Here is a 15,943-nt window from a genome sequence, read left to right on the forward strand (position 1 = left end):
GCCAAGGACTGTCCTCTCCGAGAGGCTGCCTCGGGTTCTTTCCGGGCGGACCCCTCTGAGCCACGAATGGCCCGTCCACTCTTTCTCCTGTATCAGATCTCTGGCTTCCCTTCCTGCCGCCAGCCAGAGAAGACTGCTACGAGGTCCGGCCTCGGGGATCAGGTCCGTTTGCCACATAAAGTCACGTGGCCGAGAGAGGGCTACGTCACGGTACGCGCTGGCCACCCACACTCACAGGGAAAGGACGATACACAGAAGAGGGTCAGCTTGGACTTTTGCACACCACATAACCTTTGCAGGATTTGCTATGACTTTTCCAATGTCGGAGTCTCAGAAATTTTATAAACATAATACCAAAACCATTTTGTTATACAATGAAAAATTCTTTGTCAACATTTATAATTGGTGACAAATAAGTATCATTTTGCACGTTAATGGATATTTACTGCTTCTAATTAATTCTTCACTACAAATAATAGCAAACAATTGGAATTTCTCCTAGGATTTCCTTTTGTTTTGATTAAACCTTTTATTGAAATTTGACTATTTCTTTAGGGTTCCATTAAGTGGAATTGATATAAATGTTTTTGATATACATTGCCAAATTTCTCAGCTTCAAACATTTTTATTCTAATGTAAAGTTATTTCAAAAGCAATTCAGTTCCTCAAAATCTCACTTTCTTCGCTCTGTGAAAATTATGTCTGTAATTATTAATTATTTAGTTTCAGGTGCCTCATTAACGTCCTGGTGATACATCTATTTATTCATTTACTTGATAATTATCATATTTACATACTCAGTCTTCAGCACATACCAATTTATTATATGAATAAATGAACGAATTCATATGTTATGTATCATGCACCAAAGAAGGCAATGAATTCCAAAGAAGAAATTCTCTTTACCACATTGGGGCAGTTATACAGAGTGAGACTTCCTGCGGCTTCAAGTTTAGTATTGGGTCTCATGTTGTTTAATGTTGCCCCCACACCTTACAGATTTGCCTCTGCTCTTTTCTCCTTATTCAGCATGTTCTCTGGAAACAGCCCTTCAGCAGCTGATCGATTCTGAGTTATTAACAGAAATGCTCTCTGACTTGTCACAGGAGCACGACGGATGCTTCTGTGCTGCTAGACATTTTGAAGTCTACAAAAGTGAAGAGAGTTACTCGTGTTCAGAGAACAATGCTTTCAACACCCTTCGCTGATCGAAGGGGAACAATTCTCTGTCCATTATGCTGTCAGAGCTCTGTCACAAGCCGAGAGATGAACTGAGAGAATGTTTGAGTTCCTGAGCAGGAAGGCACACACGAAAGCTAGACGAACAGCAGAAAAGTGCACGAAAATAGCTCATGAGTAGACTGGAGAGTGCATAAGTGCATTTTGCAGCTTTGAGAGTTAGTGGGAATGAGTTGACTTATTGGAAAGTTGAGAGCTCATATAATCAGAAATGGGAAAAATGGCGGAAAAAGGAAAAACGATAACATTTTATCTCTAGCTCTAAATCTAGTTTCCTGCCAAAAGGGCTAAGAAGGAAAAGTGACTAAAATTAAAGAACACCCTAAATTATAAAAGTTTGAAAAAGTAATTAAAAGGAAGAAAAAGACTTAATAGTGGCTCTCTTTATCTAGTAAGCGTATCTTTCTTTCAGTTAATTCACTCGGTCCTGATCAAAGTGGGGATCAGAACAAAGCTGCAGAATATCTATAAAGTAGTGAAAATGAAAGAGTCACATATCAAGGTATACGAGATGCAGCAAAAGACACGCTGTTAGGAATATTCGTAGTCTTATTAAACACTTATTACTAAATAGGCATTCAGCTGAAAAATGAGAGAAATAATGAAACGGATCTAAGGAGACAAAAAGGAAAAAAATCAACAAAAGCATAAATTAATGAATCAGAAAACAGGAGAGCTACAGAAAATTGATAAACCAAAGCAAGAGCTGATTGGACAACCCGGCCCTTACAACATTCTCCAGCTGCATCCCAGATGCCCACCTTCTGTTCTCAAGATGACCCCTAATATTGACACTGCAGCCTAAATTATTTTCCCAATAAGCCAATCCATAAGAATACTCTAAGACCCTTACTTCCTGATGTTTCTAGAGATGCATGGATTGGCAATGGACTTCCACAAAGGCGCCAGTATTTGACATAAGGCGACGGTCTAAATTGGGAGATTCTCAAGGTATTCTTCAGAAGTCTGATCTTTTAATGTGCTGTTGAATTCTCTTTGTTAGCATTTTGTTGAGGATTTTACATTAATATTCATCAGCGATTTCGGCCTGTAGTTTTTTTGTTTTGTTTTTAGTTTCTTTGTCTGGCTTTGGTATCAGGGTAGGGTTGCCCACAGACAATGAGCTTATAAGTATCTCTCAGTATTCTGGTTTTTGGATTGGTATTTCAGGTGTTTCTGAGATAGTGTCCTGATGCGGTTTTAGAGAAACGCAATAGGGCAGTGTCAGCACAATGACTACCCCTCAGGACTGTACAGACGTAGATATTTAAACTAGTCAGAGACTAAGGGCACCAGTAAACGTAAAAGCTAATTTGGAGTTACTGCCATTCTAGTCAGATTCTCCGTAGCCATACTGTGAGGATGCAGGTTCAGAGGCACACAGGTCCCAGGGGATCCCCCCGTGGTGCCATCCCGGCAGCAAGCAGGTGACACCCTCACTCACAGTTACCTTTTCTCTGCACACTACATGCAGGAATGAAAACCCAGAGGCAGTTCCCCATGTATATATATATACATTATACATTATATGTATACATTATATGTGCATATATACATTTATGTGCACACAAGAATGTCCGGACAGGGTGTGATTGTCAGAAATGGCTACTCCCTAAGGCACGGGAATGTGAGAGAGAGATTGACGTTCTACTTCATATAATTCTGTCTTGGGGTAGCTTGTAAAAGGAGTACAAATAATTTTGCAATTCAAAAAATCAATTTAGTAACTTAATTAATGGATTGATGGTGTATTCTGAGGCTGGCCCCCGGACCACACAGACACCACTCTGGTCTGGGTCGTGAAGCTTCAGTGTCCCCGGCTTCTCGAGACACAGGCCACTATGAGGGTTTCTCGCTGCAGAGGACCACCCAGACCCGCCTTCCTTGTCTGCATCTGCAGTGGAATAAGCAAAAGTTGGTTAAGCAGAATTCTGTGTTCTGTAGATTATGGGTTTAAATGTGTGGTTCCCCATAAAAGGCTGGACAAGCCCTGTGTTGCAGCCCACTGGGCTGATGGTCCTCACGGGTTTTCATGAGCAAAAGGAGGCGGGGTCGTGGGAACAGTACTAGTTGGTGTAGGCTGCAAACCAGCTCTCGGAGTCAAACACTAGAAAGACGGGAGGAGTAGACGGAATAAACAAAACATGAAATTTTAAGGAGGAACTTTTCACTTGCCTTTCCTTTTACTTAGTTCTTGATTTGACTTTAAAAACATCAAAACAACAGGAAGAGAATCAGAAGGAGACCAGAGTCAGTGCGTGTGCTGAAAACCTGAGATGAAATCAGATAAAGCTGGGAACGTACTAGACAAACATAAAATAGGTGAGGATGTGTGAGGCCGGGTCCTTGTTCTGCACGTGAAATGGAGAACTAGAAGCGAGCAGCGAAGCTGAGTGCACCCCCTCCCCCCCCCGACAGTGGGGTCACTCCCCTCCTGGGTGGGGACCTGGGGGCACGGTGCCCCCTGGCGAGAGAGGCTGTAGGCTGCCTGGGAGCCAGGAGGCGGGACTCAGGAGAGCAGCGCCCCAGAGACGCAGAGCTCCGGGGTTCCTCCAGCTGAAGGAAAGAAACGGAGCCACCAGCCCATAGGTGGCAGTGGAAACCGCGACAGAGGGTGCTTTCTCCGTGGGAGCACATGGTGTCCTGTTAACGGAAGCAGCGCAGCTTTAAGGTGTGCGATATTCTCCAGGAGGCTAGCATCTGGTCCCTTCCTGGACTAATGGAAGAGTGTAAGGATCTGGGTGGGTGTGAATCAGCTTTGCACACATCTTGCCAACTGAGGATCTTTGTTTTTAGAATCTGGACGAACGATTCCTTTGACGGTGTCCTGAGAGCCGCTCTGTAATTAAGCTGATGAGCGAGGATTCCTCAGAAGTGGCTCCTGAGGTGTTGGCTTAGCTCACTCACTCTGTGCACGGCGCAAGGGCAATGAGACCTAACGCTTCTCTTGCCCTCACGAGCACACGAGTGACGGGGGCAGCACGCAAGCGTGTGGTAGCGGTAAGCACGGGGCACCAAGGGAGCACACCCTGCAGGGGCACCTAACCCGGGGAGACTCCCCAGAGGAGGTGATCCTGAGCTGGGCTCTGAAGCATGAGCAAGAGCCCAGGACTGCTGGGGCCCGTGGTGCATCCGGGAACTCTGAGTGGTTCCGGAGGGCCGGAATGTAGACCCGGGAGTTCGGGCCCAGTGGGAAGCGAGGCCTCACAGGCTGTCCCGGGGCTGGACCATGAAGCATCTGCCACGGGACTCGGCTACGTTAACCGGGTGCACGCAGCATCCGAGCTAGAAAGCGGAGGGGGAGGACGGCATGGGGAATGGGAAGCGGGCTTCCGGGCTGCTGTTTGAGACGTGCCGGGAGCTGAGCGGTCTGAAGGAGACCTGGAGCCCAAATCCGAAACGGGGTCCCAGGATCAGGAAACAGAAAACGCCAAGACTCACGGTGCTGGTGGGAATGAGGGAAGCGCTTTGAGAGACCCCCAGTCACTCTCTCTAGATGGGCTCTGAATATTCCGAACACCCCGTGACTTTTTTTTTCTTTTTAATTTTTTTTTAACGTTTTATTTATTTTTGGGACAGAGAGAGACAGAGCATGAGCGGGGGAGGGGCAGAGAGAGAGGGAGACACAGAATCGGAAACAGGCTCCAGGCTCTGAGCCGTCAGCCCAGAGCCCGACGCGGGGCTCGAACTCACGGACCGTGAGATCGTGACCTGGCTGAAGTCGGACGCTTAACCGACTGCACCACCCAGGCGCCCCCTCAACATTTCTTGTGCTACTTGTCTGTTGGCAACGATTTTCCAGCTTTGGTTCTTATAACATAGCCCTTATTTCACTTCCACTCATGAAAGCCATTGTTCTTTTCTTTTTCTTCTTATTTTGAGAGAGAGAGAGAGCATGAGTAGGGAGGGGCAAAGAGAGAGAGAGAGAGAGAGAGAGGGAGAGAGAGAATCCCAAGCAGGCTCTGCGCCATCAGGACAGAGCCCAATGTGAGGCTTGAACTCCCGAAACCGTGAGATCGTGACCCGAGCCGAAATCAAGAGTCAGACACTTGGCTGACTGAACCAGCTGGGTGCCCCATGAAAGACGTTTCTCAGTCTAGAATTCTGGCTGACGGTGTTTTTGTTTGTTTGTTTTGTTTTGTTTTTTTCCCGTGCTTTAAAGATGTCACTTCCTTGTTTCCCGGCTCCAGTAACTTATGGTGAAAAGTCTGCCCCAAGTTTTTTTTCCTCTGTATGTAGCGGCTTTTATTTTTCTGTAGCTTTCCTCAAGCTTTTCTCTGTCTCCTTGGTTTCTGCTAGTTTGAGTACGACGTCTGTATACACGTGTGGAGTTTGGTTTCTTGTATTTCTCTTTCTCGAGATTTTCTGAGATTCTCCAATCTGGGATTTGTGTCACTATTTGTGGGCACTCTTGGGACGTGCTGGCCTTCCTCGGTTGCTCCCGGGGTTCCCATCCTGCGTGTGCGAGAGTGTCAGGTATTTTCCCGCAGGCTCCGGAATGTTCTTTTCTGCTTTTTCACCCACTCTTTTCCCCTCTGAGCTTCTGTTCGGTAAATTCTGGGGACCTGTCTTCAAACTCCCGGATTGGTTACTCAGTTACGTTACGTCCACTGATGAGTTCATCGGCAAGACGCCTTCTTTCTGACGCGATTTTTATTTGCAGTATTTGTCTGCCTCTTCCTAGCACTTTTCATCCCTCACCCTCTTCCCCTGGGTCTTTTGTTATGTTAACCAAGCATTTTGAGGTTCTGATAGCTTCACTGTCTCTAAATTCTCTGGGTGGCTCTGCGTCTTGAGAGTGGGTTTTGTTGTACTACGTCTAAATTCTGGGGGATGCTGGCCACCATGCGCGCGATGGCAGAAACAGAGGTAAGTAGGGTTCGTGTTTGGGAGCGGACATACCTCGTATTCTGCCAGGTGAGATCCGGCCACCACTGCCTTTGTCTCAGGGTGAGGGCTGGATGTCCCCACCGCCACGTGCCTGGGCCACCGACAGGGCTTCTATCCAGCTGTCCTCCCTCCCACTGTTTGCTATCCTGTGATGATGGCAGGGGGATGTTCGCTGTGTGGAACAGGCGGCCACTAGAAGCCCTGCGTGTCTGACGCAGGGAGGGGGAGTGCTTTCCAGGGCCCCCGCCACCCCTGCGGCAGCTGCACCCTGCCCCGGTCTTGTTTGGGGAGCCTTTCCCGGCCCTCCTGGTGGAAGGACAGCTATTCCGCTCTCGGATGAGGATGGGAGCCAGGACTGTGGGTGGGGGGTTTTTCCGCTACCTTTCCCCCGCGTGTCTGCCCACACCCCCTCTGGCAGCTTACGGCCTTGTGCCACAGGGAGCTGCGGTCCAGCCAGGGGCCCCAGGGTTCTACGTGTTCCCCGAAGGTGGGGAACCGCACAGCTGCCCCAGCGGGTGGGGTGGGGGGCTCTCCCATTTCCAGCCCTGTTCCCGACGGCGGAGGGCTGTTGAGAAGAGCGGGGGGCTGTGCACTCCCGTGGGCCGGGGGTCCCCACGGATCTACACTAGCAGCTGTGAGCAGCTGCTGACACTCAGGCCGACCCTGCCTCACGAGACACAGCTTGCCAATCCGGTCCCTGCCGGAGGGGTCTGAACCCCCCCAGCTCTGTGGATGGTGGTCTTGCAGGGGTCCCGGCTTCCCTCTAGATGTCAGGGTGGCACGGATGGACTTTCCCTCGGGCCTACATCCGAATCCGAGGCAGGACTGGGACTCCGTTCACCTGCCACCTCCCCACGCTGCTTTTCCCAATGAAGGATTAAATGGACCTCCCTCTAGGCGAATTGGTAGAGACACCTCGCTATACAGACTGGCTGCCTACCTAGTATCCTGCCATACGGATGAGACAGTTCAGTTCACCTTCTCCTTTTATTTAAGATGCATCTCATACACCGTTGAGTAGAGCGCACACTTGCATGAGTGATGGCGTTAACGCCAAGCAGGGAAGATGGACACCAGGCTGTTCTCCTGCCCCCACGGCGCCTACTTCCTTCCCTCCGTCCTTAGACATAAACTGTTTTCATTAGTTTCTTATGTATTCTTTCATTGTTTCCTTATGTAATATAAACCTATAGGAATTTCATTCTTATCTCTCCGTCTTTATTATACAGGAAGTGCGTGTTTCATAACGTGCTACACTTTGCTTTCTAAAATTTATACAACCTGTATCTTGCCACATCAGTACGTGCAAGTCTGACTCATGTTTATCGCTGCATAATGTTCTAGTATATTCTATAAACGGCATTCTAGTGTTGGTATATCTATTAGTCAGTCCGATAGCAATGGACTGTGGGTTAAACTTTTATGCCCTAACAGCGTTATAAGGAATAGTTTTGCACACATCACTCCCTGCAGGAGCGGGTGAGTCAGGGGACAAGTTCTCCAAAGTGGGACCCAATCCCCACTGATGGGTGTTTAGGTGATTTATAGTTTCTTACAACGACCTATGATGAAACAGTGAACATCACTGTATTTTTGTACATCTTTGTGTGTTTTTCAGGAATTTCTTTAGAATGTGTCTTTAGATTTCTAGTTTCAAATGGTATGCTAAAATACGCTCTGGAAAGTTTTAGTGATTTCTAAGGTACGTGAATAATCTTTTCCTGGCTTTACCCATATTTACATCATGGTGTTTATTTTTTCTCATTAATTTGTAAGGCGTCTCTATGTATTAAGAACACAAGTGTGACACTTAAATGGCAAAACATTTCCCCAGTTAATAATAAAACATTGTTAATTAAAATTAATAATTTTAATTATTGTTTTACCTTCATGATGATACTTTTAATTTGTTGGTAGGTTTGTTCACTTTGACTATGAGTCAGTTGTTAATACTATGAATTCAAATCTGTCATTTTCTTGTGGTTTCTCACTGTGGAATAATGTTTGGATATGTCTTCTCCATCTGAAAGTCATAAAACATTCACACACACATACACGCATACGTGTGTAAGTGTGCACACACATGATACACACCCACATACACTGATAAGATTCTTATGCTTATACCTCATATCCACCTGTGCTTATCTTTATATATAAAGTAGTTCTTGAAATAAGTCCTTTCTCCATAAATTTAAAATGCTACTCTCCTGAGAGAGGACTCAGAGATGTTCAAAATTATAAGAGCTTTGACTTCTCAATTCAACTAACCAGAAAAGAAAAAAGAAACAACTTAAATACAACTTAAGAACTATCAATGTTGGGGCGCCTGGGTGGCGCAGTCGGTTAAGCGTCCGACTTCAGCCAGGTCACGATCTCGCGGTCCGTGAGTTCGAGCCCCGCGTCAGGCTCTGGGCTGATGGCTCGGAGCCTGGAGCCTGTTTCCCATTCTGTGTTTCCTTCTCTCTCTGCCCCTCCCCCGTTCATGCTCTGTCTCTCTCTGTCCCAAAAATAAATAAACGTTGGAAAAAAAAAAATTAAAAAAAAAAAAAAAAAGAACTATCAATGTTGCTTCACAGTCTGGGTGTAGAATAGACCAGAATAGGGACGCTCTATTTGTGGTAAGGGACCGCATATCAGATTAAGTGGACGCAAACGATCCTCGCGGGACCGGGGGCATCCCCAGTGCTCAGGGAAGGTCCCCAGGAACCATAGGCAGTGGTCACAGGGGTGAGGTGAGGGGCAGGTTAATGTGCTCCAGGACGCGGGTCCGCTAATCTGGGGGTCCCCGGCCACCGCTGCTCTTAGGATTCCACACGTTCCTTTGTCCACTTTCCCGTGACACCTGCTGGTCTCTGGGCGCGTGATCCTGCCATCCACAGGCAGACACTCTCTGGGTGTGGGGTCAAAGCCGCTACTTTCATTTTAAACCTGTGGGGGGCACTTCTGTGACAGTCGTCACCTCACTTGTCGAGTTGGGGGTTCTGAGTAAATAGTTGAGCTTTTGTGACGCCGCTTAAAATGGCAAGAAATGAAATCACGCTAAAATCTATAAAATTCTAAACAAATGCAACATGGGCGAAGATGCTGCCAGGCAGTAACAGCAATCACTTAATGGATGTGCGTCCCAGTAGCACAACTTCTGCAGAAGACGGACTCACGGGGCCTCCACAGACGTGGCGAATCCACAGAGGGCTCCTATCGGGCACGGCACCCCGGGGTCACCTCGCCACACCGCCCTCCTTGCCTTGTCTGCTCCAGGGCCGTGCCAGGTGAGGGGAGAGAATCATCTGCACGCTTATGCACGGAAGTCAGCTCGGTGCCCCAGCGCTTACTGGAAGCCTGGATGGGGGGACGGAGTGTGGGCGAGTGCAGCCCAACAGCCAGGTTATCTCTGTGGCAGTGTGGGTGGCGCCGTGGGGGCCGAGGGCGGAGGTCGGGCTGAGTCTGAAGAGGGTCAGCGGCTAGGCACCACTGAGGACTCATTCCCCAACTTCTACCGGGGCGGACGTGGCTCAGGCACTCAGGAACCAGCCGTGCGCGACCGCCCAGCCTGACTTCCGCCTGTGGACGGTCCACACCTGGATTGTGACGTCAGGCGGCCTCGGCCCCTTCATGGCTCTTGGGTTTTGGAGGGAATTTTGACAGTTTTGGGTCATGGTGCGGGTTTTACAAATGTAAACTCCTAACGCTGTCTGGTGGGCACCCAGTACCAGACCCCGGGCGGTCTCCACCCGCGGGAGAATGAGGTGGTCTCAGGTCCCGAGGACAAATCCACGGTAGACACGCAGAAGGTCAGGGGAGGGCTAGTCCCCGGGGGCCGGCAGGGCAAAGGGGAGGAAAGTCATTAACACGAAAATAAAGTTCGTAATTCTGAACACGACCTGATCCCCGCCCACCATTAAAACACAGCCTGCCTTTCTTTTTCTTTCCTGTGGTTTGCTTTAAATGTATGCAATCGTGGCATGAATCACAAACTTTCCAAATGCCAGCCCACGCCAGTGGCCACGTGCCCAGTGGTTCAGAGCCCCCAGACCGTGTGTGACTGTCCCCAGCTTGAGTCCCCAGACCTGCTCGGCACAGCGGCTGCCTGTGTGAGTCCTGATGCTTCACGATCGTCAAACGTGACCCGAAGCAGCCCAGGGAAACAGCCGGTCGGCCCCCTGCCCTGCTGCGGTGGCCGGCCAGGTTTGCGCCTGGCTCCACGGCGTCTTAAGTCCTGAGGACAGCTTTCCACTAATGGCGCTGCCCGACTGTGTCTTTGCTCATGCACGCCTCCCTTCCCCGGCGTCCCTCCAGCACATCAGTGCTCGCCCCAAGCTTGTCCCCGACAAACCCGACGGTCTTCTCTGTGTGAGGCAGAGCGGAGACCCGCGTGGAGTGAGACAGGCCACGGTGTCTGCCTCTACCCCACGTCCCGTCCGGCATTCCCAACACGGTCACTGACTTTAACCGAGCCAGGTCGCAAAGACGTGGTTTGCGCTGGTGAAGTGTGAGATGCGGCTGCAGCTTACAGTTTGATTGTGCACCCTGCACGCTAATGTTAGTGACGAGCTGCAGGGGCTGGGAGGAGTCACAACGCTGTTTTGCTGGTCACCGCGTGCACCAAGCACGGGCAGGAACGACACAGAGATCACACCTCAGTCTGGGGCTTCGTCCCCATGCTCACGGGTTATGGTGAACGACTCCGCGACACCAGCAAGACACAAAGAAGCGGGTCCCCGGGTGCCGAACCTTCACGTGGGAAACCTACAGCTTGCAGGGGGAGGAGCCAGACAGCTGAGCCTTGAGTAGCACGGGTCTGAACTGCGTGGGTCCCCTTCTGCGTGGATTTTTTCCAATAGATACAGTGCAGCACAGTAAATGTATTTTCTCTTGCTTAGGGTTTTCTTTTTTTAAATTCGTTAATTTTTTTAACATTTACTTATTTTTGAGAAAGAGACAGAATGCAAGCGGGGGTGAGGCAGAGAGAGAGGGAGACACAGAATCCGAAGCAGGCTCCAGGCTCCGAGCTGTCAGCACAGAGCCCGACAGGGGGCTCGAACCCACCAACTGTGAGATCATGACCTGAGCTGAAGTCAGACGCTCAACCTACTGAGCCACCCAGGTGCCCCGCTTAGGATTTTCTTAATAACATTTTCCTCTAGCTTATTTTATTATAGGAACACGGTATATTGTACATACATCATATAAACTATGTGTTAATTGACTACTTATGTTATTGGTAAGGCTTCCAGCCAACAGTAGGCTATTAGTAGTCAAGCTTTTGGGGGAGTCAAAAGTCGTACGCAGACTTTCGACGGCCAAGGGGTCAGCGAATCCAGAAGCCCGTGTTGCCCAAGGGTCAAATGTGCATCCAAACTTAGCTGCTGGGACTGGACAGACAGAGCAAGGCGAGTGGTAAGGGCCATGTTTTTTTGCACAGTTCATATGAATACCTCTTTCCCACATAGTTTCCCCTGCTTATATTTTGAAAATCAGTTAAATTTATCAGCCATCTATGTTTGGACAGTATCATAAAGCATATGCTATTGTACTTGTGAAAGTCATACAGGTTCTGTCCCCTCCCCCGCAAACAGAAAGGTTGCCTACAAACGCACTTACAAAGTTTCAGCCGACAGCACAGCCCCTATCGTGATTTTCACACACGGACACACACGTGCGCACACAAATACGCTCCTGGAAAACCAACCCTCCATCACCTGAGAACACAGGATGGATCACAGTGGCTACGACAGTGGCTTCAGGATTAACTGACACAGAAATCACCCAGGTAACGTGTGGCTTTTAAAAGAACTAAACAAAACATTTTTTGAAGGTCTCGAGACTGGTGGCCATCCATCTAATATCCGCAACTCAGAAATGTGAAGGTGGCCACGACGGGCCTACGGCCGGACAGGGAAGGGGGGGAGGAGGGCTTACGTTTGGAGATCTGCCAGTGGCCTCGGTCCGATGGGCTTGAGCAGGGGCTCTGGCCGCATGGCCGCCGTGGGCGACGTCTTGGGGCTGGAGTCGGACTCCGCGCTCTCCTCGTCGCCCATGGCTTTGATGTAGCTCCCACTCCTCATTCTCCGGCAGGGGATCTCCTCGTCCTTGCCGCCCGTGGGGCACCCGCCCCACTCGTCCTGAGGCACCTAGGGGGGAACAGACACACGCGTGCGTCAGGGGCTCTTCGCGGGGGACAGATGCTCTGCGAATTCTGGAAGACACGCCTCGTATGGCCGCCTGTCACTGAGAGCGGGGCGCGTGAAGACACGTGCTTCCTGGAGCTGAGCCCTAAGGACATTAATGGACAATTGTTGCCTTTCCCCATTAAAAGGCTGATACACAGACACGGAAAAAGTGAGGGCACATGAGGAACGGCGGAGGAGAGGAAACCACTTGGAATCTCAGCACCCAGAAAACAACACCGCTCACATTTCAGATTTGCTTCCTTTTGGCACAAAAGGAAATCGAAATCGTGTTGAGCAGACTGGGGGGCACAGAGGTCTCCGGGATATGGAGGACAAGGAAGACTAGAGGGCGGGACAGGGCGGCGTCCCTGGGGTTCGCCCCGGGTGCGGGTACAGGAGCCGGTGAGGCTGGAGGCCGAGGGGCGTCGGCGTGTGGGATCCTCGCGCTCGCTCACAGACCCGACAGGCCCCACATGCACCGCCAGCTCCCAGGCTCCGGGCCCGGCCCTGAGATGGGAGAGCAGGCGGGCACCTTGGGACCCACCTGCCACACCTGGGACCCGAGCACCTCCCTCCGTAAGCAGCGAAGTCCCAGCACCACGGGCGCATCTGCTCCGTGCCGCCAGGGTCGGGCGCTCCTCACCGTTCACCCCGCTTGGTCAAGCACCCTGCCGGCTCCCGCGCACCAGCTCGGAACAGCAGCGCGTTCGGGGGAAAGCGCCTTATTCAGTTCCTCCAAACGCCTGACCGTGGCATCGCTCCGGCACATGACGTCTGGCACAGATAGCCCAGGACAGTGGCCAGGACCACAGCTCCCCCACGGTCCCTGTAAACTCTGCAGGCGCGGGCATCTGGACAGCCCCGGGGGCGATGGCATACGTGGGTCCCGTCTGCACGTTTTTCTAAAACAGCACGTTCCCGAACCGGCTCAGGTACACGGGAAGCTTGTGGAACCGCGGCAGGAGTACACAGTGGAGCAGACCCAGACGCCGTGATGAGGGGCGGCTCCAGCAGAAGCTTCCAGGTCGTCAGGTCCTCACTCAGCTCTGACCGCACGGCGCTCTGTGGCTGGGGGACTCACACGGGCCAGTCCCTGGGGCTGCAGAACGGCAGTTGGCCGGGTGGCCTCGACAGCCTTTCCAGGGAGCGTCACTAAGCTCCTGCGTGCGGGTCCCCACACGGTGCAGACGGGCACGAGACCATGTCCACAGACCAAGACAGCCGAAGATCTCGGCCTGTTCATGCTCTCTGGCCCGGCAAGTGGCTTCTGTGGAGGTGTCCGCAGACTGTCAGATTCGGTGCCAGGGGTTGGTGACTTAGCCACTATGGGAAGGGAGGAAACACGGAAGCATCCCATAGGAAGCAGCTTCGGTACTTACCACAGTCACACAATGCCTACTTCAGCCCCCAAGATAACTGTGCCGAGGAACATGTATTCAGCCATGGAAAGAGGTTCACGGGGGAGAAAGAGAGCAGGTTTTAAAATACAGTCTGCGCTCAATTTTTTTTATACTTTAAAAATAGATACGCCTGGGGGCGCCTGGGTGGCTCAGTCGGTTGAGCTGCCGACTTCGGCTCAGGTCATGATCTCACGGTCCGTGGGTTCGAGCCCCGCGTCGGGCTCTGTGCCGGCAGCTCGGAGCCTGGAGCCTGTTTCGGATTCTGTGTCTCCTCTCTCTGACCCTCCCCCGTTCATGCTCTGTCTCTCTCTGTCTCAAAAATAAATAAATGTTAAAAAAAATTAAAAAAAAAAATAGATACGCCTGCATTATGCATGAAGACACAGCTGGCAGAATGTGGAGTGGGGGTCATCCCTGGGAGAGTGATTACGGGCTCCTCAGTTCTCTTCATTCTGGTATTTTCCAGATTGACCACTTGGAACATATACTGCAGTTACAACAGAAAATAAACTTATTTTTAATTCAAGAAAAAAATCGGTCCTCACGGCCCCTGGGTGGCTCAGTCGTTAAGCATCCAACTTCAGCTCAGGTCGTGATCTTGCGGTTTGTGAGTTCAGGCCCCACGTCGGGGTCACTGCTGACAGCTCGGAGCCTAGAGCCTACTTCGGATTCTGTGTCTCCCTCTCTCTGCCTCTCCCCCGCTTACGTTCTCCCTCCCTCTCTCAAAAAACATTTACAAAAATCTTTCTGGTGCGTTACAGCATCAAACACCTGCAGCAGGTGCACACGAGTGGCCAAATGTCCAGCCACAAACATCACACACTCTGTGGTTTCCAGCGAGTGAATGCACAGATGGCTGTCTCCTGACAACAGCCACCAGCCTCTGCAAATCCGAAGGTCACTTGCTGCGTCTAGTGACCATCGTCCACCCGCATATGACGAGGAGCAAGGTTGATCATTTCTGAGTAGGTGTTTTCCTGTGGCTGACCTTAGGAGCCTCCTGTTTTCGCTGCAAGGATACTTCAGCTCCGCGTATTAAAATACATCCTCCCTTCCTTCCAAGCAGTAAGACACCGGTGAAAGGGCCCAGGGCTCTGAACAATGTTCCCTTTCAGGTGTTGAAATCAAGGAAGAAAAATAGCATCGAATGCTGTTTGTCCTGCAGGGAATGTCTTCTTCACTCAGTCAACAAGTTTTTTGTTTTAAATGTGTACCAAGGACTTTAGCCAATGGGGATATCGTTGAGAGAAGACAGCTGGGCTTCCGAACCCCGGATTTCCACTGAACAGGACTACAGCTCTACGTGGGGGTGGCCTCCAGGGGCCATCATGGAAACATGGGACAGTTGTGACACTCACACACTTGGAGAGCAGCACAGCATCCCAGGGCCAGAGATGCTGGTTTTGGGGAAGCACGAAGCAATCTCACCCAGTGAAGACCGGGCTCACGTCCTGTATGACTCTGAATGTCTCTTCCCATCTAGTTACTTAAGCCTTGAATCTAACCCTGTGTGGTATATAAATCAAAGGGATTTTGTGCGTGTGTGTGCGTGTGTTTGCAATTTTAATGAACAATGAATTCTTCAGGACTGCAAGTAACCAGGTAAATCAAGGGAAGGGAGAGCTTTGGTTTGATGTTTCACCAAGAATTTTTTACCATTTCCAAAAACCCCACCAGGTGGGCGAATCCGGTGTCTTTATAAGCGCTCCCACCGGTCTAACCGGTAGCCCTCGATTCCGGTGAATCTGCAGCCAGGAAGTAACACGCTTCCCGGCACTCCAGTCTGAACAGCGCTTGCCATTAGAACTCACGCTTTCTGTTGAAAGTGATCCTCCCTTTATTTCTGTCACGTTAGCGTCTGGGCACTTAAAGACACGCGTGTCTCGAGTAGTGTGTGTAGATCACAGCGTGTAAGTTCAGTTTACAACAGTCGAGGGGACATTATGAAACTTGTTACAAACGGGACACTTGTTTTGCTGAGTTCATGAGCCATCGTTACGGCCAGGAAAGCTGTTTGAACGATTACACGGATGCGTCATCAGTGCAAGGAGTGTGCAGAGAAGGTGGGGAGGTCATCACGACGGGTGCAGGGAGTGGTGCATGCGGACCCCCTGCTTGGTCACCAGCCCAGGGGAGAGAGCGGGCAGCTGAGCATCCCAGGTCCCTCTGCCTCATGCCATCTGGTCACACGGATGCTTCTCAGCTGGAGGTCCCTCTGGGACATTCGGCAACAGCTGGAGA

At 50.5% G+C, this 15,943-nt stretch overlaps 1 protein-coding gene across 1 annotated transcript in view; it reads right to left on the reverse strand.

Annotated features, from left to right (window-relative positions):
- Window positions 1–15,943, reverse strand: part of DLGAP2 (DLG associated protein 2) — a 177,838-nt gene that overhangs the window by 104,423 nt on the left and 57,472 nt on the right. The window contains exon 3 of the mRNA XM_047091590.1: window positions 12,052–12,263. Within this exon, the coding sequence (XP_046947546.1) occupies window positions 12,052–12,263 (212 nt within the window). The remainder of the gene's footprint in view (window positions 1–12,051; window positions 12,264–15,943) is intronic.

The sequence above is a fragment of the Lynx rufus genome, unplaced genomic scaffold (genome assembly GCF_022079265.1).
Source record: "Lynx rufus isolate CCGP_SWC_20201006 ecotype Redwood Valley unplaced genomic scaffold, mLynRuf1.p SCAF_3, whole genome shotgun sequence".
Taxonomy (NCBI): Eukaryota; Metazoa; Chordata; class Mammalia; order Carnivora; family Felidae; genus Lynx; species Lynx rufus.